The sequence below is a fragment of the Aureobasidium subglaciale genome (assembly GCF_000721755.1).
Source record: "Aureobasidium subglaciale EXF-2481 unplaced genomic scaffold scaffold_1, whole genome shotgun sequence".
In the NCBI taxonomy this organism is placed as follows: Eukaryota; Fungi; Ascomycota; class Dothideomycetes; order Dothideales; family Saccotheciaceae; genus Aureobasidium; species Aureobasidium subglaciale.
In genome coordinates this window covers 318,032-345,761 of record NW_013566994.1, presented here as the reverse complement: position 1 = coordinate 345,761, position 27,730 = coordinate 318,032, and the positions used below count along the sequence as shown (strand labels likewise).

The 27,730-nt window shown below is 50.8% G+C and overlaps 10 protein-coding genes across 10 annotated transcripts; 4 read left to right on the top strand and 6 right to left on the bottom strand.

The window, feature by feature from the left end:
* Positions 1-1,611: 1,611 nt before the first annotated feature.
* Positions 1,612-3,754, bottom strand: AUEXF2481DRAFT_76058 (uncharacterized protein). Its single transcript, XM_013492845.1, has 5 exons — positions 3,453-3,754; positions 2,939-3,331; positions 2,371-2,880; positions 2,209-2,318; positions 1,612-2,147 (listed from the first exon to the last, which is right to left on the bottom strand). Exons 1-5 carry the CDS (start codon positions 3,669-3,671, stop codon positions 1,871-1,873), a joined length of 1,509 nt encoding a protein of 502 aa, XP_013348299.1. The 5' UTR covers positions 3,672-3,754; the 3' UTR covers positions 1,612-1,870.
* Positions 3,755-4,409: 655 nt separating this feature from the next.
* Positions 4,410-11,253, bottom strand: AUEXF2481DRAFT_85045 (uncharacterized protein). The gene is made up of 2 exons (XM_013492864.1): positions 4,829-11,253; positions 4,410-4,779 (listed from the first exon to the last, which is right to left on the bottom strand). The coding sequence occupies exons 1-2, from the start codon at positions 11,062-11,064 to the stop codon at positions 4,512-4,514; spliced, it is 6,504 nt and encodes a 2,167-aa protein (XP_013348318.1). The 5' UTR covers positions 11,065-11,253; the 3' UTR covers positions 4,410-4,511.
* Positions 11,254-11,693: 440 nt separating this feature from the next.
* AUEXF2481DRAFT_76056 (uncharacterized protein) lies at positions 11,694-12,838 on the bottom strand. Its single transcript, XM_013492844.1, has 3 exons — positions 12,581-12,838; positions 12,168-12,530; positions 11,694-12,112 (listed from the first exon to the last, which is right to left on the bottom strand). Exons 1-3 carry the CDS (start codon positions 12,713-12,715, stop codon positions 11,756-11,758), a joined length of 855 nt encoding a protein of 284 aa, XP_013348298.1. The 5' UTR covers positions 12,716-12,838; the 3' UTR covers positions 11,694-11,755.
* Positions 12,839-14,135: 1,297 nt separating this feature from the next.
* On the top strand, positions 14,136-15,437 carry AUEXF2481DRAFT_176640 (uncharacterized protein). Its single transcript, XM_013492922.1, has 3 exons — positions 14,136-14,350; positions 14,405-15,037; positions 15,089-15,437. The coding sequence occupies exons 1-3, from the start codon at positions 14,269-14,271 to the stop codon at positions 15,280-15,282; spliced, it is 909 nt and encodes a 302-aa protein (XP_013348376.1). The 5' UTR covers positions 14,136-14,268; the 3' UTR covers positions 15,283-15,437.
* Positions 15,438-16,079: 642 nt separating this feature from the next.
* Positions 16,080-16,878, top strand: AUEXF2481DRAFT_35335 (uncharacterized protein). Its single transcript, XM_013492662.1, has one exon. The coding sequence runs from the start codon at positions 16,225-16,227 to the stop codon at positions 16,552-16,554; it is 330 nt and encodes a 109-aa protein (XP_013348116.1). The 5' UTR covers positions 16,080-16,224; the 3' UTR covers positions 16,555-16,878.
* Positions 16,879-17,473: 595 nt separating this feature from the next.
* On the top strand, positions 17,474-18,784 carry AUEXF2481DRAFT_696166 (uncharacterized protein; the record flags this gene model as incomplete). The annotated part of the gene is made up of 5 exons (XM_013492921.1): positions 17,474-17,556; positions 17,644-17,700; positions 17,756-17,855; positions 17,913-18,339; positions 18,395-18,784. 5 exons carry the CDS (start codon positions 17,474-17,476, stop codon positions 18,460-18,462), a joined length of 735 nt encoding a protein of 244 aa, XP_013348375.1. The 3' UTR covers positions 18,463-18,784.
* An 838-nt stretch (positions 18,785-19,622) lies between these two features.
* Positions 19,623-21,706, bottom strand: AUEXF2481DRAFT_35333 (uncharacterized protein). The gene is made up of 2 exons (XM_013492661.1): positions 21,649-21,706; positions 19,623-21,554 (listed from the first exon to the last, which is right to left on the bottom strand). The coding sequence occupies exon 2, from the start codon at positions 21,314-21,316 to the stop codon at positions 19,703-19,705; it is 1,614 nt and encodes a 537-aa protein (XP_013348115.1). The 5' UTR covers positions 21,317-21,554; positions 21,649-21,706; the 3' UTR covers positions 19,623-19,702.
* A 309-nt stretch (positions 21,707-22,015) lies between these two features.
* Positions 22,016-23,673, bottom strand: AUEXF2481DRAFT_176519 (uncharacterized protein). Its single transcript, XM_013492920.1, has one exon. It carries the CDS (start codon positions 23,463-23,465, stop codon positions 22,365-22,367), a length of 1,101 nt encoding a protein of 366 aa, XP_013348374.1. The 5' UTR covers positions 23,466-23,673; the 3' UTR covers positions 22,016-22,364.
* Positions 23,674-24,322: 649 nt separating this feature from the next.
* On the bottom strand, positions 24,323-25,470 carry AUEXF2481DRAFT_176517 (uncharacterized protein). Its single transcript, XM_013492919.1, has one exon. The coding sequence runs from the start codon at positions 25,213-25,215 to the stop codon at positions 24,556-24,558; it is 660 nt and encodes a 219-aa protein (XP_013348373.1). The 5' UTR covers positions 25,216-25,470; the 3' UTR covers positions 24,323-24,555.
* An 861-nt stretch (positions 25,471-26,331) lies between these two features.
* Positions 26,332-27,341, top strand: AUEXF2481DRAFT_35330 (uncharacterized protein). Its single transcript, XM_013492660.1, has one exon. It carries the CDS (start codon positions 26,627-26,629, stop codon positions 27,248-27,250), a length of 624 nt encoding a protein of 207 aa, XP_013348114.1. The 5' UTR covers positions 26,332-26,626; the 3' UTR covers positions 27,251-27,341.
* The last annotated feature ends 389 nt before the right edge of the window (positions 27,342-27,730 follow it).

The following is a 27,730-nucleotide window of genomic DNA, read 5'->3' as shown; positions in this document are numbered from 1 at the left end:
TGCAGACGTCGGCAGTGCGAACAAGAATAGAGCATGTGTAACGAACGTATGTCAGCGTCCTCCTAGATAACCATATACCAACAGGTCGTCCGACGTCGGAGAACGACATTTCTCCTATCAGTCATATACCGGCGATTACAATACAAGTTTTCTGTTCCCGTGTAACATACCTATACAAGGCTGGGATGGTCTGTTGCCCGTCGTCATCGCTGGGGTATGTCCCCGGGAGGTATCTTTTATTAACGGCTATAATCTTCTGTGATATGGCGCATCTCACGTACAACAAGTCAATCCAACATGGACACAAATGCGAAGATATTATGTCGTCTTCTTGACGCGTGAGGTCTACAAGCTTGGCAGCGTTGGAAAGAAATGACGAGGTGAATTCCTTTGGCCGGAGTTCACTCCATCGAGGCCATATACAGCTCCTGCCTCTTATTTACGTCCCTCGCAAACACTATCACGAATTCGCTTTATCAATCTGCACACGTACAATTTGCAGGCGAGCTGCAATCTTCGATAATAAGCAAGCGGACCCTTCGGAGTCTACTTCAGAGCGTCTTCCAATCTCTTGAGACAGTATTTCTTGCTGCCGTTGTCGGCGCGTCCATCCTCCCCGCGGCAAATAGCCTCAAGCGCTGGCAGAGTAAGACTCGAGAGACGCTTCTGAATGCGAAAAGTGAACCGCGGCGATTGTACTATCTTTGAAAGATGAGTTCGATCCATGAAGAGCTGTGCCAGTTGACTGACATATCTTCAAATAACAGCCTGACTCTAGGATAGGACGAGAAGTGGTTTGTAGGGCAAGCACCTTCGAAGAATACACCGGATTAGACGCCTTGACGACGAAAGTTACCAAGCAAGCCTGCAGAGCCTCAATTGTAGCCATTAGCTGGCTTCGGATCTTCCACCAAGCAATCTCCCATTCTCTCTCACACGACCACGCTGATGAAGAAGCACATCTCGATCTCCATCACTGAGCGAGCTTCATGCTAGATCCTGAGCAGCTTGTCAACTTCATCTTCGAGTATTGTCCATCACAGTCTAGTCACCGTAGCGAGATCGGCCGGCGTGTGGCATCGTGTATGCCACACGCCTTAGGGCAAGGCTCACACAACTCCACTTCTGATCGTTACACAGCATACGAAAGACCTCTCTGATCGCGAGATCCAGCGATTCTGCAGGAGGTCAATTGTGTCATACCCCTTTATCTCACAGTACGACGCCCTGCAGAAACCTCAGCAGGAACAACTCTTGACGCTCCTCTTGGCAGCGGACCTACCTCCTTTCGCGGCAAGTCAGAGCACCTCTCATTGCATGTACATACAGGTACACATACAATATGGAAGTTGAGGGATGAATAAGCATTCATCCACGGCGAGTTGTTGAACGGACACGGTCTCTGATATCTAAGCTCAGCAATCAAAAGCTAGGACTTAAATACACACGTCAGTGACCTCGTTTGCCAGGAAGTATGTGCCTGACATGGCTCAGAAGGCACTTACCGGGGCGTCAGAAGACAACATGTCCGGTGCCGTAGATGATGCCGTAGTAGATGTAAACCAATGTAGAAGAACAAACAAGGTTAAAAAGTGATTATACATCCACAGTGCCGAAATGTGGATGTGAGAATATGGCATTCATACATTCAAACTTGCTACCAACAACTTCGGCATCGCTTCCTTCTCTTTGAGCGAAGTAGACAGGATATAAGTTTTCTGCTTATTTCCTACTTTCCCACTTCTCTGGTCCCGCACCAATTCGCTGACTTCGCTGTGATACATTTCCTCCCACATAATCAAGTTCATGTCATCCTTCCGTCCGTTACTTTTCATCATCATCTCTCTCCCTCCTCTCACCCCTCAGTCTCTTAACAGTCCTCACCGACCCTCGGAGCAATGACAGCACCATGCTCTTGTATATCCGGAAACACCTCCAATACCCTCTTCGAAAACGTCCAATTATTAGCATTAACAACATGATCTTCAAACTCTTTCGTAAAGCGTAAACATCCTGCAACAGGGTCGTGGCAGACTGCTTTATTCAGTTCGTGGGGCCAGTTCACGACTGGGGCGGCGATGATTTGGTTTTCTGGTGTTAGCCAGTCTTCGCTGAAGGTGTTCATTAGGGCGCCTCTTGTTGCTGGGCTGTTGTTGTGCTGGTTAGTGAATGTCAATGGATGAGGGGGAAAGTATGTAGGCGACGTACTGTGGTGCTAGATCAAAGGCAGGGCTGTGGGGGACGAATCGCTGACTGGGTAGGGGTCGCATGAGTGCTGGTATCTTGCGGTAGTGTTCCGATGTAGGAAATAAGATCCACTGGGTCATGTTAGCATATGATGATGACAGACTCGGAAGACCAAGAACATACTCTCATCATCGGCGCTAGTAGTACGATACTCGCGAGCTTGGCAATGATATCCGGATTTGCAAGAGGTTTCATAATTTCGCAAACAAAGGTGTTGACTGAATGCCCGTCTTCAGGTCGACGATCACGGAAGAACAGGTCGAGGTTAATGTGATCTCGTGGTCCCAACACCTCACGAGCGGACATTCCGTCGGCTATCATTTGCAGTGTTGCATCCCTGAAGCTCAGGTATGCTCTGCCAAGTGCTTCCGACTCGAATGTGTGGAGAGGAAGCATGCTGTATTCAGTAGTGCTGTCGAGATTTTGCAGTTGCTGTAGCTGAATGTTGGCAGGATAGCCATTCGCTTTGATTGCACTAGAAAATGGCAAATTTCCAAAGAGAGATGTCAGGCCTACGTTAGGTCGACCAACTTGAGGAGCTGTACTGGCGGAGCTATGTGTTGAATTCGTCATTGTGTTTCCGATCATACGGGTATCTGTCGGACTTGGTCTGCTTCCGTTTGACGACAATGGCTATCAACAAGTCAGTCAAAGTATTTCGCTCCATGCGATCAGGGATGTAGTTGCATACAGCAGAGTCATGACCCACAGTCTGCGCTGGCGATATGTTCGTCCATTCCGCTTCTTGAGAGTCGTGTTCACGTTTCGGTACAACAGCGTCAGACCCACTTCCACCATCATAATCGGCAAAGTCGAACACACTCGTCTTCTCATCCAAATTGAAGAGTTCACGAGAAAATATTGAGAAATCGGCACTGTCGTGTGCCAACTTGCGGATTTGAGCAAATGCGGCTGCCGATGACGAGTCTCCGGATTCGAGTTTCTTCAGCACGCGGAATATCTTTGACAAGGCCTTTTCGCTATTTCGAAGTTCGCGGTTACGTTCTTGTGCATCTTTTCGTCCATCAAAGACGCATTCGTTGCCTTCTGCCACGCATCGAGAGCATGGCGCCGTGCCCGTGCACTGTGATTTTAGAGCAAGTCAGTGGTGCTGAACATGATGCCGACATTCCGCAAGGTACTCATGGCTACCTGCCGCACGCGACATATAGCTGAAGCGTGCTAAGGAAAAGAAGGCTATTTACCTTTGATCTACGTTTTCGACAAGGCTGACAAGCAACGTTGACCTGTTTTCGTGGCTTGCGTGGACGATATTGTGGTGGTAACTCGATGGGTCTGCTTAGAGGTTGCGATACGATGGGCACGACCGGCCGATTTGAAGCCTGGATGTTCTGCGATGCGTGGCCGCCAGCAGAAGCGCTACTCCCACTGCCTCCTGCAGAGTAATCTGCCTGTCGCATCATCTGCTGTGGATTCTTGCTGTGCTGATGATCGCTCCTCGATTGTTACGATTGTGTGAGTCGCGGCTTCCTGGGCAAGCCTGGAGGGACACTCCGGAGAAAAGATGGTTCGCTGATTTTGAACTCGACCACAAGTCCCGACGGGGCTTGGGTTTGATCGTCGATCGTGTGCAACGGTCAGGGTCTGGAGGAAACGTTTAAGTACAGCGCTAGCTGCATGCCTCTCGGTATCCGCTCTAGCTCAACATTTCTTTCTCGTCCCTCTTCGCGATCCTTCAAAGTGCACGACTAGTCGCTTCGCCTTGAACAGTTTAGTCTGCTCTCGTAGAAGCTAGGAACCTCGAGCGGCCTCCATCCAAACAGGCTCGTGCATGTCGGCAGGATCAACGAGGGATCAAGTACCGGTGAGCCCCGAAGGTATATTTTGTCAAAAGATAGGGCAAAGAATTTAGGGCTGAGACACAAGCGCGAAACCGTCATCGTGACAAGCATCTGACACAGCTTTGACACCTGGCTAAACGGGCGATCAAGGACTTCCACGGCTGATCTAGACCTCGCCAAAATTGCTCACAAAATATGCGCTGTCAAAATGCACAGCAGGTTTAAGATCTACAGTGCTGTGTAGAGAGCTCGGCTCACGAGTACGCTTTCGCTGAAGACGACTTCGAGTCAGGTGAGACTCTGCCTTTCCACGGCTGCCAACAACGCCCACCACAGTGTAGAGAGAGGAATAAACCAAATCCCAATCAACGAGTTAAGATTGACAGTGCTATAATCTATGTATGCGAGCACTCAATAACGCCAAACCGATGCATAATACTACCCACTACTGATGTGATAATTCTATAGCGTCTCCCATCCTCCAGTGTTCATATCACCCTCAAGTCTTCTGGAGATAACACTAGGCACACCGTGATTAAGCCATGCCTCCCTGAGCAGCTTGTCGTATCTCTTCTGATTTAGGAAGAGCTGGTGGTGACGACGAAGTGTAGGGTCGACTTCGCCGTGACGGTCAAGGTAAGGCGCATGGTACCAGCTACCGTGGTTGTGATGTAGGAACAGTACCATACACTTGCGGATGTTGATGAAAATGCCGATGTTACCGCTGCATCTACGTGACTGTTAGCAGTACTCTTGTGAACACAATGGGTATGACTTACTTCTCGCGATGCTGGAAGCAACCGCCCTTGTTCCGATCCGTCATGCAGCAACTGGCTTGGCTGCAGAAGATCTCACCACAGAACAGGCAGATGGCGGGATCCGATACTTCCTTGCCTGTCGTAGGACAGCGGCGCTTGATAGCTTCCTCGGTCAAAGTATCATAGTGCTTAGGCAGGCCAACGAGCTCGAAGATGGCAGGGTGGCCGAGATACTGCGCATCCGCACGCATCCTCTCCTTCGTGGCAGTACTGACAAGAACGCTATCTACCCAACGCGCTGCGAGCGCCTGAATCTGCTCATCATGGCCAAGTTGGGCCACTACTTCTTGAGGTCTAGGTAGACGGAGGACCTTAGCTAGACGTTGCAACTCCGGCAGCTCTGCATTTGCGTTAAAGTCCGCAAAATCCATACCGAAATGTATGTGAGTCAACAGCAGAGCCTTTCTCAAGAATGTAAGAGCGTAAGCGTCGATCACCTTGCTGAGGGCTGGTGCTTCCCACTCCAACTCCCAGAAGCTTTGCTCGGCGAGGCGTGAGGAAGAGATGTGTGGGCTGAATTGTACATCATCCTGGTCCTTGCACCACTTCTGGAACAGCTTGATATCCGAAACGTCCCAGGTACCTGTCTGACTGGTCTGCGAGGCCTCTCGGAGAGAATCGCGGCACAAGAACGTAACAATGACTTTGACTAGCTCAGCTGAATAGCACAGTCTAAGAACGTGGTGCATACTTTGACCCATCGGCACTTCATTGACCGCACAATTCGCAAAGAAGCTGAAAATGTCGTGCCCGAACAAGGAAGCGTTAGAAAGTGCTGGGTTCTCGCCAGAGTCGTCTCCGAAAACTTTCTTTAGCTGATGTGCCCATGAACCATGTACTCTGGACTCTCTGAGATATTCGGGAACACCGCTTTTAACGGCAGCGGCTGCAGTCGCAGTGCGAACGGTCTCCGAAAGAATGCGAAGAGTCTTCATGCTCTGCTCAGAGATTGAGTCAAGGAATGTTCCAGTCTCGCCTTCTGGGGAATTCGGAACCCCTCGGTATGAGATCTCCATGCTCGAGACAGTAAAAGCCAAGGTGTTGCACAGTGTCTCGGCAAGGCGTATCGTCGAAGATTGAGTGCCGGGTTCGAGTCCGATAGTGTTTGGCTTCAAGGCGCCGATCGGACTCAAGCTCTCCTCGATGCGGTTGTATGCTCTCTTAAGCTCAGCAGACGGCGTAGCGGGTCGAGATCGGCCATCGAACCTGCTCGCAAGGTTGGTTAGACTTTCCAATCTTGGTGTCAAGTTCACCAGGGTTTCTATTCCGTTGAAGTTGGCTGCCGCTCTTCGAACAACCTCCGGGATTATCGACCTTGACTCTTCTTCGGAGCTTTGTGTATCCGACTCTGATTCTTGTGAACGGGCCTCCAAGGCATATGTGGACGAAACTCCTTGCGGGTAAGAAGATGCTAGGGTGGGGACCAATGCCTTCTGCATGAAGTCCATATGCGACTCACGCATAGATTCGCTCGACGGCAGTCGGCCCAATTCGTCCGCACTCCTAAGCTCGTCGTGGTCGTGGATCCATTGCTCGAAGCCAGCGCACTGTTGATCGAGTATATGCGACGGACGATAATGCTTTTCCTTCCAGATGATCGGTAAGAATGTGTTGCCTAGGGCCTTGCAGAGGGGGCAGATAAACTCCACTGTGTCAGGCCTCTCAGGGTGGTTGCGTGAGATGTGTTGTGTATGTCTTCTCTTGGTTGCTGTCAGATAAGCTTCAAAACAGCTGAAATGCATGATGTGTCCGCAACTGTTCAGCACCGGCCCATGGAATGCTTTGTTGTGCGGGAACCCTTTTCCGAGGCCTCGTCTTTCTTGTGTGCCCTTTGAGCCATCTGCGTTCAATTTCTCGCCTTCTGTCGCGAATTTGGCAACGCCGAATGGTCTGATAGCATCCGCAGAATGGTCGAGATTCTCTGGGGTATCCAAGACTTCCGTCACAAAATCTTTGTCGTCGATCGGAGTTTGTCTGAGAATCCTGCTCGGTGCAATAAAGGCAAAGGTTCCATAAACTCTGCTATCATCGGTGTCCTCTTGACACAGAATACAGGGTTCTTGAGGGAAGGGACGAACCTTGGTCTCAACAGTGTTCTCTTTCAAGTCGTTGTCTTGTTCCATATCGCTGTAGTCGTCAGCTTCCCAATCCAAGCCTTGGTTTTCCATGAAAGATGTTTGTTGCGCCTTGAACTGTGCCATGACTCGCGCCTGTCGCTCGAGCGCAGCTTTCTTCTTAGCTTCCTTATCCTCGGCGGGTTTGGCTGCACTCTCAGAGACATCTTCTTTATCATCTGGCAATAATCTTGATTTGGCATTGGCAAATTCTTCTGGCCACTTCCCGGACATCAGATCCAGGGTATGCAGAGCCTTAGGCGCGCAGGAGGCGAATGCCTTGATTCTCGACAAGCGGAAAAGTGACTCTACAATGGTCTTGTCTGAGCTCTCTTCGCTGTGTGACACTGAGATGGCTAGCCTGACAAAGCTGTCTTCTGCAACCATTGGCTTCGGTCCCTTCGGAGTAGCATCTTCCATCACGGCCAGAAGAGTGAGGTGCAGGACCACATGAAGCATGGTTTCGATTCTCGTTATCTGAGCATTTTCGATGGCCTGATCGTGACGCAGACAAAACTCAATGCCCCAGTAGATGATACTACTGAAGAAAGTAGTCTGAGTGAATGCACCCAAGTGCTTGAAGAGTCCGGAATTTATGGGCTGGAGTTGAGGTTCGAAGACGATTTCTGCAGCCGGCTTGTTGGTCTTCTTGGCCATGTATTCTCTGTAAACGGTCTCGGCCTCCTCGCGCTGGTTGCGATTATAGTAGGCATAATACGGGTCAATCATCTCAATATAGCGAGGGTGTAGCTCGAATGTGCCAGAATCATTCAGGCCTTCAGGCGCTCGGAAGTTTGTCATGCTCTCAAGGATAGTGTCAAACTCTTCAGAGTCCGCAACTCTGTCGGTCAAACGGCTAGAGATATCAGAGAACGATAACGGCTTAAAGCAAAGAACGTGTGCGATGTCGCGCTGCAAGATCTTGACATGCTGACTCGGCTTATCCTGGCCAGGCAAAAGATTCTGCCTTTCGCTGAGTAGAATAATGAGTAAATGGAAGAACTCCTCAGTGACATCAAGTCGCTGTTGTTCGTCGTAACCAGGGTAAATATCAAAGACGCCATTTGCAAAGCCAGAAAGATCGAACCTGTCAACGATTTGGGCCAAGAATCTTTCGCCTAGAGATTCGTCCGGGCTGCCAGAGAGCACAAGACCTGCTTGCAGCATAAAAACATCACGCTGATAAGAGACGTCTCGCTGAGTGGTACCGCGGTACTGGTGCATCTGATGACGGAGAGTTACGCCATTACGGACCCACATGCCGGCACGCATCTGAGCAAGCCAGGCGCAAACACGGAGAGGATGCTCAAAGAGCATTGTCACAATTTCAGCAGAGTCGTAGGCCGTGACTTGCGGCGGAGTCTTCCAACTCGTCTGCCAGGGGTCTTTGAAGTCTGCAGGGGTGAAGTGCAACACTCTGAGCATTTCCTCGCGTGTGATGTCTACGCCTGCCTCAAGCAACCATGACAACAGATAATGAAGAGGATGGTGGAAGCTCATCGAACCGTTAGTCACGTCAAACTGAGGCAGGCTGTAGCTTCCCTGACGGCACGCTGCCTCACGACTGATCGCCTCAATGTACTTGGGTCTCTTCTTGTTGAGTAAACGCAGGAAGATCTGGGCCTCTTTGGTTTCTGCGCTCGGGAACCTGTTGCGCTCAAGGCCAAAGGCGTTGATGAAGGTGGCTTGCGCGGTATGTCTGATGGCATTCTGTACAGGGGTCGTGTCTCCATCATCAGACCATCTGAAAGCTTCTGCAACTTGACGACACAGTCTGTTGATCTCTTTGATAATCAAGGTAGCACTGATCCATGCGTCCGCTTCGTATTCGACATGCTCTCCAACAGCTCGCACATTGGGACAGATACCCTGGTGTAGCTTGACTAGATCCAAGAACTGCATCAAATAGCGAGGTTCGTTTCGAACCTTTTCCTGCACAAAAGCGGACTGGAACATATAGCGCGTATCGAGGAAGAAGTGGAACATCCTTCTGTTGGTAACAGCCCCTGCATCGAATGCTAGTGTCGCACTCGGGTTAACATCCTTGGGGAATCCGACTTGGCGAGTGGTGAGGAACGTATAAAGGATAGCAAGCAGGTTTGTAAGGAAGTTGCCTCTCTCTACGACTTCTGCGGTGATAGATGGAGTCGTGAGCATCTGGACAGACAGATTGATGATAGAGTGATCAGGTTCACGGTCCGCGATGAGATAGAGCTGAGCCAGCATTGTGTATAGACCAGCGAACCTGAGTCCCAGTATGCGCTTGAATTGAGGAACGGTCACAACTGTGCTGATGTACAAATGACGCAGATCAACGCGTAGCGTCTTCCACATCCTCAGATCGTACAGTATGAGATAATCGAGGCGCACTCTTTGCCAAAGGTCCTCCGCCGGTGTAGAGGCTGACTGTGATCTGTACTCCTCTGGGGTTTCGAGCCAATAACGAGCAGGACGAGTGGGTCGATTCGATCTGACTCTGACCTTTGGAGTCTTTGGGAGATTAGAGAAGGGTGCTGAAGGCTGAGATGGTGGGTCTGGTCTTGACGAAGGGTGTTGTTCTCCATCGTCAGATTCGTTCACTGTCACGGATCTAGTGCGACGGCGTGTAGGTGGTGGTGGGGGAGCAGGATATCCCGCAAAAGTCGCCTCAAGATTCTCGGCAGGACCTTCGGTGTCGACGTCAACAAGGTCAAGATCCATGTCGGTATCTGCGACAGCCATGGCGAGGAGGTTGGCGTTATCGGGGTCCAAGTCCATAGCTTCAGCGCCAAATTCATCGTCAGGTCCCGCATTGAGAAACTCTTCTATAGTCATGTCGTTCTCGTCGTCTTCGTCCTCGTCCTCGTCGACTCCTTGCTCGTCGCCGTCATCATTCTCTACGTTTATGCGAACGACATTAATGCCGGCCAAGGGACGGAACCATCTAGCTTCCTCCCTCCGGTTTCTGACATTTTCCTCGTGCTCGTGATCATCGATACCACCTTCTCCTATGGCAGCATTGATAGCTTCGCTTCCCATACGCCACGGTCGCAGCAGCTCTTCGCAGATTGTGTTGCGGAGGACATGGGGGTCGGAAGCAATCGAGCAACCTGATATGTCAGAGATCCAGTCAACAACAGAGCTACACATTTGCTCGCGGAAAGTGTCTCTGGCTGAGCGAACTGTCACGGTGACCTTGAGCTGCTCTATGACTGCGGCCATACGCAGGAGTTCGGGAAGGTCGCGGGAGTAGTGGATGATACTTCGACCAATATCGTTGACCTCCATGGCTTTTAGTAGGCCGAAACTCTTCGGCTTTTTGCAAGCCTTGGCTACTTGGTTCTGGACGTCGGTGACGGTGTGCTTCTCGTCGTTCCACAAGACCAGCGCGTACTCCTCGTCTGACTCATCAACCTCGGCGCCACCGTAAAGATGTGAAGTCAGACGTGACAGAAGCTCATCTCTTCTTACGGTGTCCTCAGTCTTCGGCAGGCGCAGTTGCTCGGGTGAACATGAGAAAACATCACACATATAGTCAAAAGCTTTTGCTATTGTCATGCGCACAACCTCGAGGAGCTCGTCTGGTAATGTCGGTGTCTGGCTTGACTTTCCAGCAGCCTTGAGTCCTGGTGTGTCGTCGGTGCTGTGGATTGTGCAGTGAACAGGACGGACCCAGGCTTCGTCATCTGCACAGTCGCAACAGCCACTGTTGCCCGGAGAGACACTAATGTATACCATGTGACCCTCATGATCTGACTCGGCGAAGCACTTTGCACAAAGGACGCAAGTGTCGTCGGCAGCGCAAGTCTTGCAGTGGTATGTGGACTCGCCGGCTTTGAAGATGTGGCCGCAAGGGTGGCCTTTTGCTGCGGCGGTGTATTCGGCGCCATCAACGGCGCCCTGTGCATCGCGGAGCACCCATTGTTCTCCATCCGGGACACCGTCGGGGAACAAAAGGTTCAACTTTGTTTCATCATCGCCGACGAGGGAGCGGAAGAGGCGAGAGCGAAGGACCGAGTCTGCTTCTTCTGTGTAGCGGTTGTTGAACTCGCGAGGCAGATCCCTTAGAAAGACTCCCAAGCTCTTTTCCTGATCTGAAATCATCTTGTTGTGTTGCACCAGGGTGGTAATTTATGCGCCTAGAAAGAACATGCCGCGGCGGTGCGTGGGGTGGGTATGATGATGCGTTGTACTGGTGTCGGTCGGGTCGCGGTAATTACTGCTCGTGTAGGGTGCAGATTGAGGTTCCTAGGGAAAGGGCGCTCTGTAGAGGATTGAATCACGCGAGTTGCCTAGATGGCTGTTCTTGTTAAGTCCGACGGGCAAGAGCAGCTTTCAAGTTTCATCCACTTCGGCGGTGACGTTGCTTCCCCGTCTGCTAAACTCTGTCCCGCGTAATTGTCTTGAGGCACTGTTATATCCAGAACAGTAGCGAGTGTGACCCAGATGTGTCGTCTTGCGCAAGATCTATAGATCTAAGACACACTCATGCCCTGACTCGGCTCGTTGTTCTCTCTACGTCCATCATGAGAGTGGGACTGACAAGATCGGGCACATGGAAAGGAAGCTTCGAAGAACAGCGACAGTGCTCGCAGCATCTTCAGTCACTTGGACAAGATTAGAATTACCATTTCACATTATACACATCTCATGATAATAAAGTTCGATAAAGTGAGAAGTTGTTTCGTCTACCATCAGAGTTGTCTGTATGATTACAAGTTTGAGGGGTCATCAAGCACCAGCCGCCATAAAAACGCCGATCCCGCTATGCATGCGCTGTCAAGCATGCCTGTGTCTAGTTCAGGTCGGCTGTGACGTTGGAGAACTCGCCCTTCTCGAGCTTGGTCTTCCAGAAGATGGGGTTGGTGTCGTTGAAGCCGTGCTTGACCCAGCCCTCCTCCTTGACGTGGTACAGGTTGATGTAACCACCAGAGTATGCATCTCTGTGTGTGGCGGCCAGAATACTGCGACGGCCGAGTTCCAAAGCATCCTCGTCTGACAAGTCGTAGCTGTACTCGGCGTCAAGCACACCGTAGGCGAACGTCTGACCGGAACCGACACAGAAGAGGTTACCGGCAAGGCGAGTGCCATCACTGTCGATGTAGTAGAGAGCGGGACCTTCTTGAGGTGTGACACCAGCGCACATGGTACCCTGTTGTGCAAAGTCAGCAATCTTGATCAGCGCATCAGCTGCAGTGGCAACATACCATGCTCAAGCCCATGCCCTTGTACTGGTAGACCAGGTTGGCCAGGATCTTGGAGGCGGCGGCGACCGAGATACGGCGCTTGTGACGGAGCTCGTGAAGACGGCACTGCATACCGAGGTAGGCAAGCCAGTATTGACAGTCGGCGGCACCACCGGCCATGGTACCCAACAGCTGGGGGTTGATCTCGATGACCTTCTTGACCGTTTGACTGGCGATCCAGTTTCCTGCAGTCGCTCTTGAATCTGTGGCCACAATGATGCCGCCCTTGAATCTGAACGCGAGAGTAGTTGTTCCGTGAGCGAGCTTGATGGGACAGCTGGGGTTGGAGTGGTCGTCGGTCATTGCGCGGAGCCATGATTGCGCCTACGAGATGGTCAGTTGTGGCTTTCTCCCAGACTGTGATCTGAACTCACTTGTGCGACAGGAGGAAGTGCGAACTTGAGATCGATGGCGGTAGGCATGGCATCGACTAGCTCCAGCTGCTCCTGCTCTTGATAGCCCTCATCCTTGAACGCCGGTCTGCTGTACTGCGCCACCAAGCTGTCCATCTTGTCGTGTGGTTATGTGTGTCGGCTTTGTTGAAATGAGAGATTTTGGGCGGCGGATTTAGTGAAAGAGCGTGCGATGCAGATGATGGTTTTACAAGATGCTTGGTGATTGTGAGGATTGACCGAGTGCATGCAGCTGTCTGAGAGAGCTCATCCACGTCACGGACGCCCGCCTGCCGACTCGCCGGCGTTTCCCAAGCCGAGAGGACCACCCTGTCACGATTTACTTGAGCACAACAACAACACTTCGTCCACGATTGGGAGCTAACAATACTCGACATCTGTTCATGGTCAACTCAGTGACACCAGCATGTGGTCTCTCGATCATCTAAAGTCATTGCATGGCAGTTGACATTCGTTGACGTGTTCATCATCGGCTTTTGCTTCAGACTCTCGCGAATCTGGTGAGACCAAGACCTCTCTCCATTTTGTAAATCATTCGTTTCAAGTGCATAGTTCTTGAGAGTAAAGTCTGGAGGTGTTCACGATTTGATGCTCAAACATGTCTGAAGAGGCTAGAACCGACAGTGAGAGACTGCACTTTCAGAGGGTTGAATGCCGCTTAGGAAACGTTCACACAACTTTACAACTGTAGACTCGGTACATTATAGCACTTGGGACACATGCTGCTGCATTGTTGAGGAGAATGAGGGGCACATAGAGCTGACGAAAAGCAAGTGAGGTACGACCCCAGTGAGCCCGGCGAACGAATGATGCATTGTGTATATAATAATAATCACGGAACATGGGGTCCAAGGCCGCGTCGATACGCGTTCAATCAACAACACCCAAAACAGCAACACTACATAGTAGACAGTGAGTACCAATCACAGCAAGACAATCTCTTCTTCAATCACCAGCATGTAGCTAGTCAATCAATGAAAAGTAGACACATAAAAAGTGTGAGAACAAAAATTGCTCCAGTGGAGGCCCCGAAGGACATCCATAAAGAGTCTCCTACGCGCTGTGCAATGCATGGAGTCTCCTTAGTGCGCCAGCCTGCATGATCGCTGGGCACCCGAAAAGGTAAGTATGATTCAAAGATATCGAGTGTGAGCAAGTTCAAGCTTATATACCAGCAGGCGGACCTCGTTGCTGACATAAGCGGATTACTAAGTGATGCCGTGGAACTTGCCACGAGCATGACTCAGATGAGGGACAGGGTGCCGTCAGCCCGTGGCGAGCTTCTGGATCCTGTTCGAGTGAGCGAGTGGAAGTGAAGCTCGGCCAACACGATTCTTTTGGACGCCCTTCTAGTCTACATACTTCCATGCTCCATTCCAACATGTTGTTAACGTGGTACTAGCGCATCGTAGGATGTGCTCACAAATGCATACTGATCGGGGTTGTGGTTCTGGTTGCACAGTATGACGTCCGGTATTGATATGGGGCTTACGAGCTTCCTCTTTCATGCCGCTCCCACCCTCTACTCAGTCAAGCATTCAACAAGCAACTTATAGATCTGTAGTCTTCTTTACTTTATCAAATACATCAACCTTCAATCTATTCCGCATCCAGTCGTATCACATCATAGCCCTACTGTGACAGCAAACATGGATACCTCCAAGCCCATCAATCCCTCTGATCTCTTTTCGGCCAAAGGCCTCACTGTTGTCATAACAGGAGGTGGAAGTGGTAAGTGTCCAAGCGGATATCTCTTTGATCATATACTGATTCCGTCCTCTACAGGAATTGGTCTCGCCTTCGCCACGAGTCTCGCAGGTTCCGGAGCCGAGAAGGTGTACCTCCTAGGACGCAGAGTAAAGAACCTCGAAGATGCTGCAAAGTCAATAAACCCTGACATCGTCGTACCTATCCAATGCGACGTTACCGACCCATCCTCCGTCGACGCTGCAGTCAAGCAAATTGAGAAACAGTCCTCGCATGTCGACGTCCTGATCAACAACGCTGGCGTGCTTGGTCCAGATCACAAGGGCATCGACAAGGCCCAAAGCATCCAGGAGTTGCAAGAGATTATGAAAAGAGATTGGTCAAGCTGGGACACTTCATTCCAAACAAACACATCTGCCATCGTCAATGTCAGTGCTGCTTTCTTGCATCTGCTTGACGAGGCCAACAAGAAGAGAGGCTGGGCTACTGGCAGAAAAGAGGTCATGGAGAGGGTTGAGGGTGCACAGTACGATGTCAATGACCCGAGAACGAGTCAGATCATCACTGTTGCCAGTATCGCTTCCTTCAACCGCTTCGTGACTGCTGGCCTGGCATACTCGGCAACCAAAGCAGGTGCTGCTATGCTGGGCAAGGCTTTGGCTACCCTGCTCGCCCCTTTCGGTATCAGGAGCAATGTCATCGCACCAGGAAGTGAGTTTTTTGTCAATCCGATGTGTGATTTGTCAGACTAATTGGATATAGGATTCCCATCTGACATGACCGCTGGAGACTCTGGTTCATTCCCAGTCAACCAGATCCCCGCAAGCAGATCCGGCTCGTATGAAGACATGGCCAGTATGATACTGTTCCTTGTTGGCAAGTCTGGAGCCTACCATAATGGCAATGTCCAAGTCATTGATGGTGGTCGATTGTCGATGATGCCCTCCACGTACTGATGTTTTCCGGTATCTTTGCTAGCGCAACAGTTTCTAGAGGTAGATACATACAAAGACATGAATGCATTCGCTTCGCACCCGATGTACTCGTTGATAGCATGCTGCCTGAATTGCGGCCAACGAGGTGGTGCCCAACATCAAAGAGCGGTCTACCCAGCGACCTTGAACTCGGACTTTAGTCCAAAGTCAAATAAAGAAGAAGATATACACTTAGGCATCAAGGCGGTAGGAAGCATGCATGCACGCCAAACATCGAGCCATGGTACTGGACCCCACCTTGGCTGCCCGACGCTGGCATTGACGAATCAGCATGGTCGTCTCGGACGTCGGACGGGCTGCGTTCCTCGAGATAGTTGGGTACGACACGTCCGGGCGAGTCAAACACCATGCCATGACAGCTGTCAAGGGTGTACTGTTAGCTTCGCACGACATGCAGAGAACGTATCAAAATCTACTGGACAAGCACTCTCGTTACCTGATGACACGGCTGCCCAAAGAGAATTAATTCTTCTGGCTGCGGCAGTGTCGGGTCTCGAGACTACAGGCTCCACGAGGTACTGCATGGCAACCACGACTTTCAAGGATCCATCCATGCGCCTGCCCGTAGGCCTTGACTTATTGGAGGAGGATACAATCTGGCTTAGCCGAAGTGAGTACAAAGGCAAGGGATAATAAAGAAGAGACGGTATCCTCGCCTATCCCGCATCCATTGGCACTCAGCTGACTGTTGAGTGACGCGGGAAGGATGATTCGAGGTATCGAGGTGGTGAGGTGGGAAGACAAGTGTAGCGAATGGATTTTGTAATGTTTGATGAGGGGAAGAGGTTGGATGGTTATGAGGATTGAATAAGTAAGTGCAATGTCATGTCAGTCTCATCATATCGTTCTCTTCGTTTCCTTCCACATCGTCCTCCGTCTGCAGAAACACCCAGACAAGAAAGAATGCCTTCTGCAACATACTCTTACGCTGCTCAGCCCAGTGCACCATGGGCTGTCTCAACAAAGACGTCTGCGTATACTGCTGCATCTCAGCCTTACCAACCATCTCCTGTTTACGGCCAGCTATATCAACCTCCGCCTTCAAGGTCCGAAAGTACCAGCTCAGGCGGAGGCTCATACTCGATCCCGAGTAGAGCCCAGTCTATAAGCTCATACTCGGGTAGTGAGAGCAACAGTCCCGTAGATGCGCTTAGCTACATGGGCGGACGCCTCAACAGGGCAGTGGATCCTGCACCCCTGGATCGTAGCCTCGCAGTGCAAGCTCAGAGGTAAACCTTCCCTGGAGACATGATTGAGGTATAGCTTACTGATGCTACGGCTAGATCTGGCGAGCTCAATGCCAAAACTAGGGAGCTACAGGCTCTACAAGCATTGGCACAGTCTCGACTCAAGTCTGCCAAAAGAAATTTTGCAGATGGCATCCAAGCTGCTAGGGATGTCCAGAGAGATCTAGAATGGACCCAGGGAAGAGTCGGGTAGGTTGCCCACGTGTTTGCTCTCAACAATGAGAAGGACTGACACAGAATCAGAGCATTGAACCAAAGAGTAGCTCAAAGATGGCCGGCTCAATACACGACAGCGAACTCACGCTTCCCTCCTCTCGAAGACTACTGAATTTGGGCTATTCTTAGCAGTGTCGAACGTTTCAAAGCAGGGAAGATGTATGTCCAGGAGTGGCGTGGAAGTGTGTTCCAAGAAGTTCGGAGTCAAGTAATTTGCACAATCACATTTCCAGTCGTGCAGTTTGAGAAGACGCAAACAAAAAGTGAGTGACAAGTGATCGGGCGTGTTGACCTGACCACAAACGGATGTGTTTTATGTCGATGCAATTCGCTCTTCTGCTCGACCGCGTCACCTCTGCATCTCAATCAAGCTCGAGGTTACTCATCATGTCTTCTTCAGACGACCACTCTACACGCCTGTACAAATGGAGAGAAATGAAGGAGCAGGAGGATCTGAAGGCCTTTGGCAAGCACGGCAAGGTGAGGGAGTCCCCCAGCGGCAAGTCCCGTGCCAAGGAACAAAAGATGGCAAGCTCTCGCAGGAAGCAAGAGCGGCCCAGCCACATCTTCTGCAGCGTCATTTGACACAAGTTTATCGACTTGCCTTTCCATCACGTCGCATCTGTTCGATATTGACAGGTCCCATTACTTAGTACACACCGAAGCTCACATACCAACCGGGACCCATCATGTCGCGCTCCGCAACCACTCTCTACGTTTCTGGCTTTGGTCCCGCAACTCGCGCCCGCGATCTCGCCTATGAGTTTGAACGGTATGCATCCCATCGCATCTCGACATGTTGGCATTGCGCTCGTGCCGCGCAATCCTTTTTAACTTGTTTCAATGCTGACTACAACAGCTATGGCCGTCTTGTCCGTTGTGACATTCCCGCACCCCGTACCTCTTCCAGCAGACTGTAAGTCTTGACATACCTACTTGGTCCCTTCTACATGACACTAACACCTACACAGTTTCGCCTTTGTCGAGTATGAGAGCCGCCGTGATGCCGACGATGCTTACCACGAGATGCACAACCGCCGCATCAGCCGCAACGAGGAACTGAAAATCGAGGTGCGCTCCCAATCGGCACTCTTTCAAACGAGCATGCAAGACTAACGCTTTCGACAGTGGGCCAGAACCCCTCCCTCTGCCTCCTGGCGCTTCGACGCTGGCCGTCCTCCTCGCGATGGTGGTCGTGGTGAGCGTGGCGACCGCGGCGACCGTGGCGATCGTGGTGACCGCCGTGACCGTTCTCCCCGTCGTCGCTCCATCAGCCCTGCGCCTCGTTCCCGCCGTGGCGACAACTCCCCTCGCAAGGAAGATCGCCGTGAGCGTGACTACGATCGCCGCGACCGTACCCGTAGCCCCGAGGATCGCGAGCGCGAGAGAGACCGTGATGTCAGAGACCGCGACGACGACCGTGAGCGTGACACCAAGCGCGGCGGCGACGATGACCGCGAGCGTGAGGAACGCCCCCGCGAGGAACCTGAGGAACGCGAGGTTCAAGAGCGTGAAGAGCGTGAAGAACGCGAGCCCAACGGTGAAGAGCCAAAGGGTAAGTGACGATCGACTCAACGGAAACGCGCAAGGTAGACACTAACGTTGTGCAGAACCTGCCGTCGAGTCTCCTCCTCCTGCTGCTGCTGTAGCCCACGACGATCTTGACACCGCAGAGTAGTAATCCTGCGTTCAGCCCATTCTTACCCCACTAACCCCATCACTGCTAGTGTGCACTATTCCCATTGGAATAGTGACAGATTTGATGTCGCGGTCCGTCATGCCGCCTGGCCAGCATGATTCACTCTTCCCCCTTCCACACCATGCAGCAACCTCGCCGCCACTACAGCGTTCCATATTATGGGTAAAATGCGCGAGGTTCATGCTGTCTGACGCCCCCCTTATACGTTTTTTTGTTTTCTTGCTGTTGGGTTGCTTTCAAGGCGGGCGTTTTTACTCGAGATTGATCAAAAATTAGCAGCAGCGCAGTTCGACCAGTTCGTACGAGGCGAGCGAATACACGAGCGACCCGATCAAATCGATACCGTAACCAATCAATTATCAACCATCCGACCTCCTCCCCCCTTCGACGCGATTGATCCACGAGATCAAGATCACCGCAAATGCGATCGATAGTTCCTTCCTTCCGATTCCTCCACGATCCACAACATGCTTCCTATCCCCGCCGTCGTTTTCCGTCTTTCGTCCTTCGTCATCTCACCCTTACCGTCCTCGAAACCCCTCGCAAACGACTCACACCTTGTCCGATGTTTCGACACTTTGCACGACAAGCCTTCTCCAAAGGTACTTGGTATCATGGTAGACTTGTGCTGTATTGAGAGAGTATGTGTGATCCACGTGCATCCTCTCAGCTACGAATGTAAGTCCGTCGGACATAGCTTGGTGAATGCGACGGGAGGTTCTGTAACCACGTGCGCCTCATCGAGACTGAAGACAACGTTCTAGACCTAAGTCTGCAAAATGGAAACCAACGTGCAAAACACTCTCAATGAACGACTATCTTCTTCACCTGACCATTTCATTGCGCGCTACGAATTTTTTGACGTCCATTAGTGTATCTGCTCTTGTTGCGCGTCAATGCCATCTAGTGTCTGCCCAAGCCAGGTCAGTCGGCTTTGGCCAAACAGTCTCGCAGGTAGACTCCTTGGTCGTTGTGTGCAAGTATCCACAAGGCGGATAGTCAAGACAGACTGGCGGCCTTCAAGGGCCGTGATGGCTCGAGAGGAGTGTCGATGTTGCCCTTCCCCTTACTCCCGTGACTGCTTGGTTCTTGCGCTCGTATGTACAGCTGTGGACCATCTATGGGTAAGATCGGAAGTTTTGAAAACAATCGACTTGCCGTCGGTGAAGATAGCTATCTGCATGTATTGCTATCATCTATAGAAGAATGGGAATAAACTCTAATCCGGCGCGAAACGACTCCAACTTCTAATAGTCTTGCCCTTGTAGTAAAACACAATCGGCACTGGGACCATGATCAAACACACGAATCCTAATACTGAGCAAGCCCACCCTGTTCCTAAGCCCTCAAACATAGGTCCCGCAAACAGAGGGAAAGAAGAAGATACAATACTCCTTACAACAATGTGGATGGACATTGCAGAGTTGGAGTTTACAAGATAGGTATCGACAATGTACACGATACCAGAGATGAAGATGAGAAGCAGACCAAGGCCAACAAAATAGGCGGCTATGACTTGAGAAGCCCAGTGGGTTTCTTGAGACCAGCCTAACCAGAAGAGAGCGGGTGGGAGGATGCAGGCGCCAAGAATCATGGGTGGGAGACGGTCTTCTGGTGGTGCGCTTTTGTTTACTAGCCAGCGACGCTTGTACCATGTTAAGGTGAAGATTGAGAAGAGGATCCAGGCACTGATGATACCGAGGGTTACGGCGATGAAGGGGAGGTATGAGACTGAAGGGCTCCAGCCACGTTTGCGGAATGAGAATGGGATGGCCTGGTATGATAGGAAGAGTGTGCCGTAAACGATCGTAAGGTAAATTGTGCAGAAGATGAGAATGGGTTCCTGAACAAACATCCTTATTGGTTTTGTGGCATACTTGTGGATCAGGATCTTGAAGTCAATGGGATTTTCTTCGAATTTGGCATAGAAGTGCTCATTGCCCGTCTTCGCGCGCAGACGTTTGGCTTTGCGAGCAAGGAGGACCGGCTCGAAGCTCTCACGTATGATGAGCAGGCCAAAGAAGCCAATCAAGCCGCAGTAAATAAGTGTGAGCCAGGCCGTCCATCTCCACTCTAGATGGTTTGTTGCATAGGCGCCGATGATGGGAGCAAATGTCGAGCCAAGATTGATACATGTGGCTGATAGACCCAGTCCGACACCTCTATGAATCGGTGACCAGATATCGACGAACATGCCACTGACAACAGCAAAGATGGCACTACCAAACAAGCCTTGGAGGAAGCGACATACAAGGATAGTTGCGACATTTGTGGCAACAGCTTCTGGAATCTGGAAGAGACCCATGAAGAAAAGACCGATCCAGAGGGGTATAGTACGTCCGAGCACTTCACTCAAAGGTCCAAAGATGAGAGGTCCACAAGCAAATCCAAGAATGTGTAGCGTGATACCCAGATTCATAACTTCGTGAGAGACACCATAGATCTGAGCAGTGACTCGAGTAGCTGGGCCAAAGATGCTGGAGGAAATTGACACTGCAATGACGAAGCAGCTAGCGACGACCGAGAAGCACATTTTACGCCACATGGGCCAGTTCATGGGTTTCGCTGGATCGTCATCTCCATCCCAGAGAACGAGATTCGGATCTGTTTCGAAGCCATCATGCTCGTGGCAAGGTTCTCCTTCTTCATCTGTAAGACCTTGCTTGCAGCGAGGACACTCAGGATGTGGTGCTTTTCGCGATACAGTTCGTTTGAGGGTGATTCCATTGTCGTCTGAGCCAGAAGATTCAATGTCTTGTTCAAAGGACTCTTTGCCAAAGTGGGGTGATTCGGCTTCCTCTGTTTGCCTGTGCTTCTCCAGATCCGTGTTCATGACGGGCTTTAGTGTTCAAAGAAGGGTGGATGAAAGTAAACCAATTGCCTTTGGAGACGCATTAGTAAGGTCTAATTGTGTACAGATGATAGCAAGTCCATGAGAAATAAGTCACTGCAAGGAAAGTGCAGGACTCAAGATAAAGAGGAACCGCGAGATCGCCGTTCGGGCAAATGCTTTCCCACCCGAAAGAGCAGCATCCGCCGTAATCATTGCCGGGAATCCCCCTTGGCAACAACTATAATGGTGTCAAACAATCAGTCGAACCATCACCTTGTATCTCATGCCTACTCCTGCTTCTGCATCTGTCATGGTCGCTGTATACTACTTACACTCTTGGGATGGATTGCTCATTGCAAAAGTCACTCCAAACCATTTGGTCAATGTGGTCCATAGCAGTCCTACGAGTACCAAACACGATTTCTTGTCGCGTGACTCTTGAGTGTCTCCAAAACATTGCTGCGAGACACTCCGTCTTGAATGGCATTTCGAATGGCAGTTCTCGCCCAACCAAATCTTGCAAAGAGCGGAGTCGTGAAAGTCAAAACCAGGTGCATTTTTGGACGGCATCTTGTCGCGGTAAGAAATCCGTGTGCCTCGTGACGAGGCTCTTGACGCGAGAACTACACGCGGTCTTCGGAAGTCGGCTTCCGAGGGCTGGCAGAACGTCGCGTGCTCTGACAGCTCTTTCCTAAACATAATCCAGCAACTGCGATGAGTGTCAACATGCATGAGAATCACGCCAGCATACAAGATGTGGGAGAATTAGAGCAGCGGTGTTATTGTATTGTGTTGTGTAAAAGAGCTTGATGCTATGCTCCTCTGATTGCCCTTTATTAGAAACTCCTTGACCAGCTCTGAGAAAGTGATGAACAGCAACCATCCGATCTAAACAGCTATGGAAAGCCACAATGCGCATCTTCATTGTTGGTAAGCGAATTCTTCCTGATCACTGCCGCTCCCGGCTTCCTACGCAGTCTGCAAATAACGACAGTCGACAAAGCAGGATCTAGCAGCTCATACTGCAGTCCATCCTTCGCCAAACTTCTCACATCCTACTTCTTGCGTCCAAGGCTTCGTCCAACTTCTTCTTCTTCTCGTCGACATACTCGTTGATGGCGCGGTTACTGAAGTGACGACGAACGGGGTCCAGCTTCTGGCGCAGGAACATCTCTCTCTGTACAGGGGCCATCTCGCAGAGAAGGTGCCCGTGGAGCATGCCGCGCTCCTTGCCGGACAACTGAGCGATCATTCTGCTGGCGCGTAACTTGAGATCTCTGTGTTCTTCGAAGGTGAAGGTGTGCTGGTTGTGAAGTACTTGCTTGTCGGTGGCCATGTACTTCATGATCTTGAGACCATCTTCGGAAAGCTTTAGATCGAGTGAGACGAGCAGGGTGCGTACTTCCATCTGAAACTGGGCCAAGCTGATTTCCTTGAACACCTTCTCGATCTCCTCGAGCTTCTTTCTGCACACGAAGAAGAACGACTCTCTGAAGGTCTGTAACTCGTCGAAGAGGAGGTCCTGACCGACGCCCATGTTGTTCCAGAGGCACTGGATGTCGTTCTTGATGTTATCGATCCAAGCCTCCGCCTCGGTCTCCTTCTGAGAAGCCCGGTCTGTGTCGCTGCGTCTGTCGGGTCTTCTTTGCTTGCCGCCGTCCAAGCGAGCAGCCGGGTCCGACACCCAGAAGCCCATGCGCTCAGCAAGCTCTCTGGTATAGCTTCTGTCGGCTGCGTAATAGTTGAGAGGGTGGGGAGGCTGTTTCGGGTTCTTCTCGACAAGCGTAGTCTTTGGGTCGGGGATAACATCGTACTCGGGCTCGCACGTCAGGTCACTGTCGACGAGGGTGTACTCCCGGTTCAGGCCAGCATCCGTCGCGCTCCAGTGATCGGCGACATGGGGGTCGTTGGCTACGTTATCGTTTGGGAGCACACGGAATGACATGATCAATGGTTTTGTGACCCGATGGTCGTCGTGCTTTGGGGGTGGTGTTGATGATGGGACCCGAGTGTCGATGCGCGTGGTTGATGGTGTCGAGACCTGGCTGTCGTCGCTCCGCGCAAGTGATGATAGTGCCGAGACACAGGTCCGGTCTATTCTCGATATCGTCGAGGCCCAACAAGTCTCGTCCGGGGTCGATGTCTGCATCCGTCAATTGTGTCGTGATGAACACGGGGCGGGAAACACGGGGTGTGTTTCCGTTGCAGTGGTCGAGTGCAACCTATTCCTGCTGTCTCTCTTCCCGTCGTGATCTCTGGAACTCAACGCTGAGACGACGTAGTCAAGAGAAGCCTGCAGGTATCTCATACTGTAACTTAGTCTTGAGACTTCGACTGCTCTTGTACAGGTCTTTCGTACAGGTATGAGTACATTGCTGTTGTCTAGGAGAGGTACTTCTCCCCAACATGGGTGTTGGGGAGAGTGCTGTAGTGTCCACACCCGAGCTATCACTCGACATTGACCTGGCACAACCCACCGGGAGGTGTTGTGCTTTACTGTACCAGGCCTGTAACTCCTGGCCGGAGGAGCCAAGGTGTCTCGGTATCGTGCACCTGATCCAATGCTCTACATCAGTTTGATGCAGGGACTCTTATCTCGCACACAGGCTAGTGTAGCATCAGGAGTTGGACGCATCCTGCCTCCATTCAAGCACAAGTTGCTCTGCGGACCAAAAAAGACAGTAGCTAACAGCAACCTGCACATCATCCTTCTAGTGGCCTGTTGTTGACTGGCCGGGTGTAACTCCTCCAACAGGCACGACACTGATCTCATACGGCTGCCGAAAGGCACGGTACATTTGAGATTAGTGCAATTGTCCCCAGAGAGCGGTCACTTCACACGTCTCCCCACAGATGGAGCTTAAATCTCAAATTGATTGTGCCTTTCCACAGCTGTGTTTTCACGCAACGTCAGGTACGGAGAGTCCATCCAGGGCTGCTGGATTTCTGGGTACTGATCTACCTCAACGAAGAGCCGCCGTGCTAGATACACTGTAAAAAGGCAGAGTATAACTGTACAATGTGTATATGAGCACGAAACACTGTTAGGCCTGCGGCAATTCTGGATGTTTGTTGACTCCCAGCAGACGCGCTGGTATATCGATAATGCATTCTGCATTTCGACAGCCTCTAAAAGCGGTGATGTCTGTGGAGGAGATGCTAGTTACAGGCTCTCTTTCGCAGTTCCTTATGCTGATGTGACTCTAGTACAAGAGATCAGAGCGGACTAAAGTTCATGATCAGGAGGCTTTGATCGCTGCAGTCAGGCAGTCATGACTAAGCCTCTTGCTAGTAACAGTCGCTCCCAGAACCAAATCTGTCCAAGCCCACATCTCCCGTCCATATCTCATGTATGAGGGAGACCTCGTCAACATAGAGAGCACCGCGAGTCGGTCATCTGACCTCCAGCCGTCATCATAGCCTAGCGCAATATTGAAGGACAACGCTTTGCGTAACTTGTCAAGAGGCACCCTCATGAGAGGTGTCTGCAAATCTTTTCTCAATAGTGGAAAGATGAAGGCAAGCATACACCTGCGAATATTGTAGTAAGAAGAAGTGTCAGGTAAAACGACAAACGTGCATCGATTATTCTCGCTGCAAAGGCTGGTCGCAATCTCGGCGAGGTGTGCGATGTATACTAGCCTAGGTATCCAGAGTTGCGATAGTGGGGATTCACAAGCCCCTCTCATCATCAACGTTTCTGTCATGGCCAGATCCACGGTCTCTGCCGCTGACGGTATTGTTGTCCGGATGAGACCCTCGGCGATCCGTTCATGACCGAGCCAGATGACACGGAAGAGCTTGCTGACATTTGAGAGATTCACCGCTGCGCGGACACTTGGGCATTCCTCGAAAATTCGGATTATCAGCTCGTGCGGTAGTGAGAATAAGGTGAGCATTTCGGCGGATTTGAAGCGGTGTGATTTTCTAGAGCTGCTTGGGAAAGATCAGTCTTCTCTACACCTTTGTCCAGTGGAGTACAAGCTGCTTTGTTGTGACTCAGATGAGCGTCCACATGCTGGCTTTCAGGCTTAGCGACAGTTCTTCGATACTTCCTGACTGATTCTGTCGTCATAAAGTCGCTCTATCGAAGTTGCACATGCTAAACTAACGCTCTTTCCTTAGTTAAGATTTTATCGCATCACATGGCAAAAAACTTGCTCGTTAGCATGGTGTGATTCGTAACTTCCTGGTTTATCACACAGAATCAAGCCACGACTTTGAACACATCATCTCCAATAACCATGCCTCGCAGACATAATGCCATAACTTGGGCTGATCACGAATGCAATGAACCAGCCTATAACGCGGCAAAAGAGGATCGCGATAGCCGGTCACAATGGTCCGGAAAGAATCAAGAGCTTCCCGAGGAGCTTAGAGAATAGCGTGTCAAATCTCGACAGCTGTAGATGGACTATGTCAACCTCCTCGGAAGGTTCGAAGAGCTTCAGAAGTCGACTGCGAGGGTCGATGTTGCTTCCACTAAAGGCATGATGACACCATCAACAGTAAGCAACAAGCCATTTTGTCTGTGTGATCTGCTGACTGGAGTTCCACCAGATCATCTCGTTTGACCTCAGCGATACAGAGACTGTGAGAGATGAGAATCATGCCGGAAGAGCTGTCGTAGTCCTCTCCTTCATTTACAAGGATGACCATACAGCTCAGCAAGGAAGGACTCTCATGAAGATGCACCGCAATGCACCAATGAACGAGGCTCTCGCACATGATCGATAAAGACACCCAAAGGTATCCTTCAAGACTTGCGAATCACACGAGGCAAAAGGCTATGTCGACATCTTTGAGACTGACACCGCCAACTCAGTGTGTCGACACCTTTTCTGAGATTCAAGATTGTAAGTACTGACCACAGCAGCTACACTTGCAAAACTTTGACCAGATCCATGTCTTCACTAATGGTACATCCCCACACCTCGTTGATTTGACGGCCCCTGCAAAAGGCTTCAACCCTGTCACATGGCTAAAGTCGAAGATCGCGAAAAATGAGGATATCCTGGAAAATAGCCCAGTTCCAGATGAGTCGGAGAGCAAGACGTCGTCGTCCTAATCATCAATCGTTCAGTCAAAGTACTGAGAGACGCACTGGGAAAAGATGCTCGATGGCTTCCATTCAGCACGTACAAAATCGCTCAAAGTACCGCAAATATCTAGATATTCTATATCGGAACCAGTGAATGGATGGGCTAGAGACTAGCACCAGTATAAAAGGTTGCGTCTCCAAATCTCTCACACTCTGACTGCTACTCTCCAAACCAAAAGTCCACTGCTATCAGTGTGAAGTCGAAAATAATGAAACGCCTCGACGAACGTCGACAACGTCCCACCATCATGGTCTGGTGCGACCGTCAACATTCGAGCACTCCAGTCTCTCTGTTAGCAGCGATAGACTCTCTATCAGCAGCATCAGACTCTGCATCACGCGCAGCACCCTCAACTACCTCACTTGCAACCTCATCCACGCCTCTCCTTCCAGATGGACACATCAAAGCAGAGGATAGACTTCCAAAAATGATGCAGGAAAGAGACTCTTGTGCAAAGGTCATTGAGAAGCAGAAAGAAGACGCTGAAGATCTTTTTGGGAAGGAGGATCAAGAATTGAAGCATCTGGGAAATGATATGAGAGGTCAGGAAGATCAGGTTGATCGGATGGCAGAGAGACTAAAGAGCTGTGGTCAGTTTGACGTAGTTTCTGAGGAAGTAGGCGGTTACAAGGAGTGGAGGGAAGACATGAGAAAGGCAGAGATGGCAAAGGAAGAAGACCTGGTCGAGGAAGAGTCGCCGAAAGCCGAGCAATCAGAGGTCGAACTGCCAGAGGAAGAGCTACCAAAAGCCGAGCTACCAGAGGAAAAGCTGGTAGAGCCAAAGACGTGGGCAAATTTGGGTCCTGCAGCTCATCGCTTTGACGACGCGTAAGCGTTCTAGTGATGATGTATGGAGTGGTTGGCCTAGCCAGGAGACAAACAGATAGCTTTATTTGTAGATCGTGTCATGCACAGTTTTCTCCACGATAGATGCAGAGCACCTAGGTCGCTGTGGGAAGGCATAATCGTGGTCCCAGCGCTCTCAGTGGAGAGTCGATGAAACGATACCTCTCTCTTGGCATGTCCAAAATGATGAAAAAGTATTGTGCTTTGCTGCAGCCTATCTTTGCCCTCTGACTTGACAGGGAAGTGAGAACATTTAGCACATGGGAAGCAACCTCGTAACGCATGAGAAAAATGCAAAGACCAAGCCAAGGACATGAGCAAAATGTCAAAGTGAAAAAGGTGTAATTCATCAAGAGATCAAATGGAACTCCTGACCTGTATAAAACGTGAAAAGACCCAGAAACCCCAGAAAGAAAAAGAGACCGTCATGCTAGGGAGAAGAACACCGTCCCAAACCGTCCTATGC

Excerpts from the sequence above, each read along its gene's own strand:
- AUEXF2481DRAFT_76058 (XM_013492845.1), bottom strand. The coding sequence starts at position 3,671 with ATGATGCGACAGGCAGATTACTCTGCAGGAGGCAGTGGGAGTAGCGCT. Across the intron at positions 3,332-3,452 it reads GTCGAAAACGTAGATCAAAG|TGCACGGGCACGGCGCCATG; the intron begins GTAAATAGCCTT and ends CTAAAATCACAG. Across the intron at positions 2,881-2,938 it reads CTGTGGGTCATGACTCTGCT|CCATTGTCGTCAAACGGAAG; the intron begins GTATGCAACTAC and ends ACTTGTTGATAG.
- AUEXF2481DRAFT_85045 (XM_013492864.1), bottom strand. The coding sequence starts at position 11,064 with ATGATTTCAGATCAGGAAAAGAGCTTGGGAGTCTTTCTAAGGGATCTG. Across the intron at positions 4,780-4,828 it reads TGCTTCCAGCATCGCGAGAA|ATGCAGCGGTAACATCGGCA; the intron begins GTAAGTCATACC and ends ACAGTCACGTAG.
- AUEXF2481DRAFT_76056 (XM_013492844.1), bottom strand. The coding sequence starts at position 12,715 with ATGGACAGCTTGGTGGCGCAGTACAGCAGACCGGCGTTCAAGGATGAG. Across the intron at positions 12,531-12,580 it reads CACTTCCTCCTGTCGCACAA|GCGCAATCATGGCTCCGCGC; the intron begins GTGAGTTCAGAT and ends ACCATCTCGTAG. Across the intron at positions 12,113-12,167 it reads AGGGCATGGGCTTGAGCATG|GGTACCATGTGCGCTGGTGT; the intron begins GTATGTTGCCAC and ends TTTGCACAACAG.
- AUEXF2481DRAFT_176640 (XM_013492922.1), top strand. The coding sequence starts at position 14,269 with ATGGATACCTCCAAGCCCATCAATCCCTCTGATCTCTTTTCGGCCAAA. Across the intron at positions 14,351-14,404 it reads CATAACAGGAGGTGGAAGTG|GAATTGGTCTCGCCTTCGCC; the intron begins GTAAGTGTCCAA and ends CGTCCTCTACAG. Across the intron at positions 15,038-15,088 it reads CAATGTCATCGCACCAGGAA|GATTCCCATCTGACATGACC; the intron begins GTGAGTTTTTTG and ends AATTGGATATAG.
- AUEXF2481DRAFT_35335 (XM_013492662.1), top strand. The coding sequence starts at position 16,225 with ATGCCTTCTGCAACATACTCTTACGCTGCTCAGCCCAGTGCACCATGG.
- AUEXF2481DRAFT_35333 (XM_013492661.1), bottom strand. The coding sequence starts at position 21,316 with ATGAACACGGATCTGGAGAAGCACAGGCAAACAGAGGAAGCCGAATCA.
- AUEXF2481DRAFT_176519 (XM_013492920.1), bottom strand. The coding sequence starts at position 23,465 with ATGCAGACATCGACCCCGGACGAGACTTGTTGGGCCTCGACGATATCG.
- AUEXF2481DRAFT_176517 (XM_013492919.1), bottom strand. The coding sequence starts at position 25,215 with ATGCTCACCTTATTCTCACTACCGCACGAGCTGATAATCCGAATTTTC.
- AUEXF2481DRAFT_35330 (XM_013492660.1), top strand. The coding sequence starts at position 26,627 with ATGAAACGCCTCGACGAACGTCGACAACGTCCCACCATCATGGTCTGG.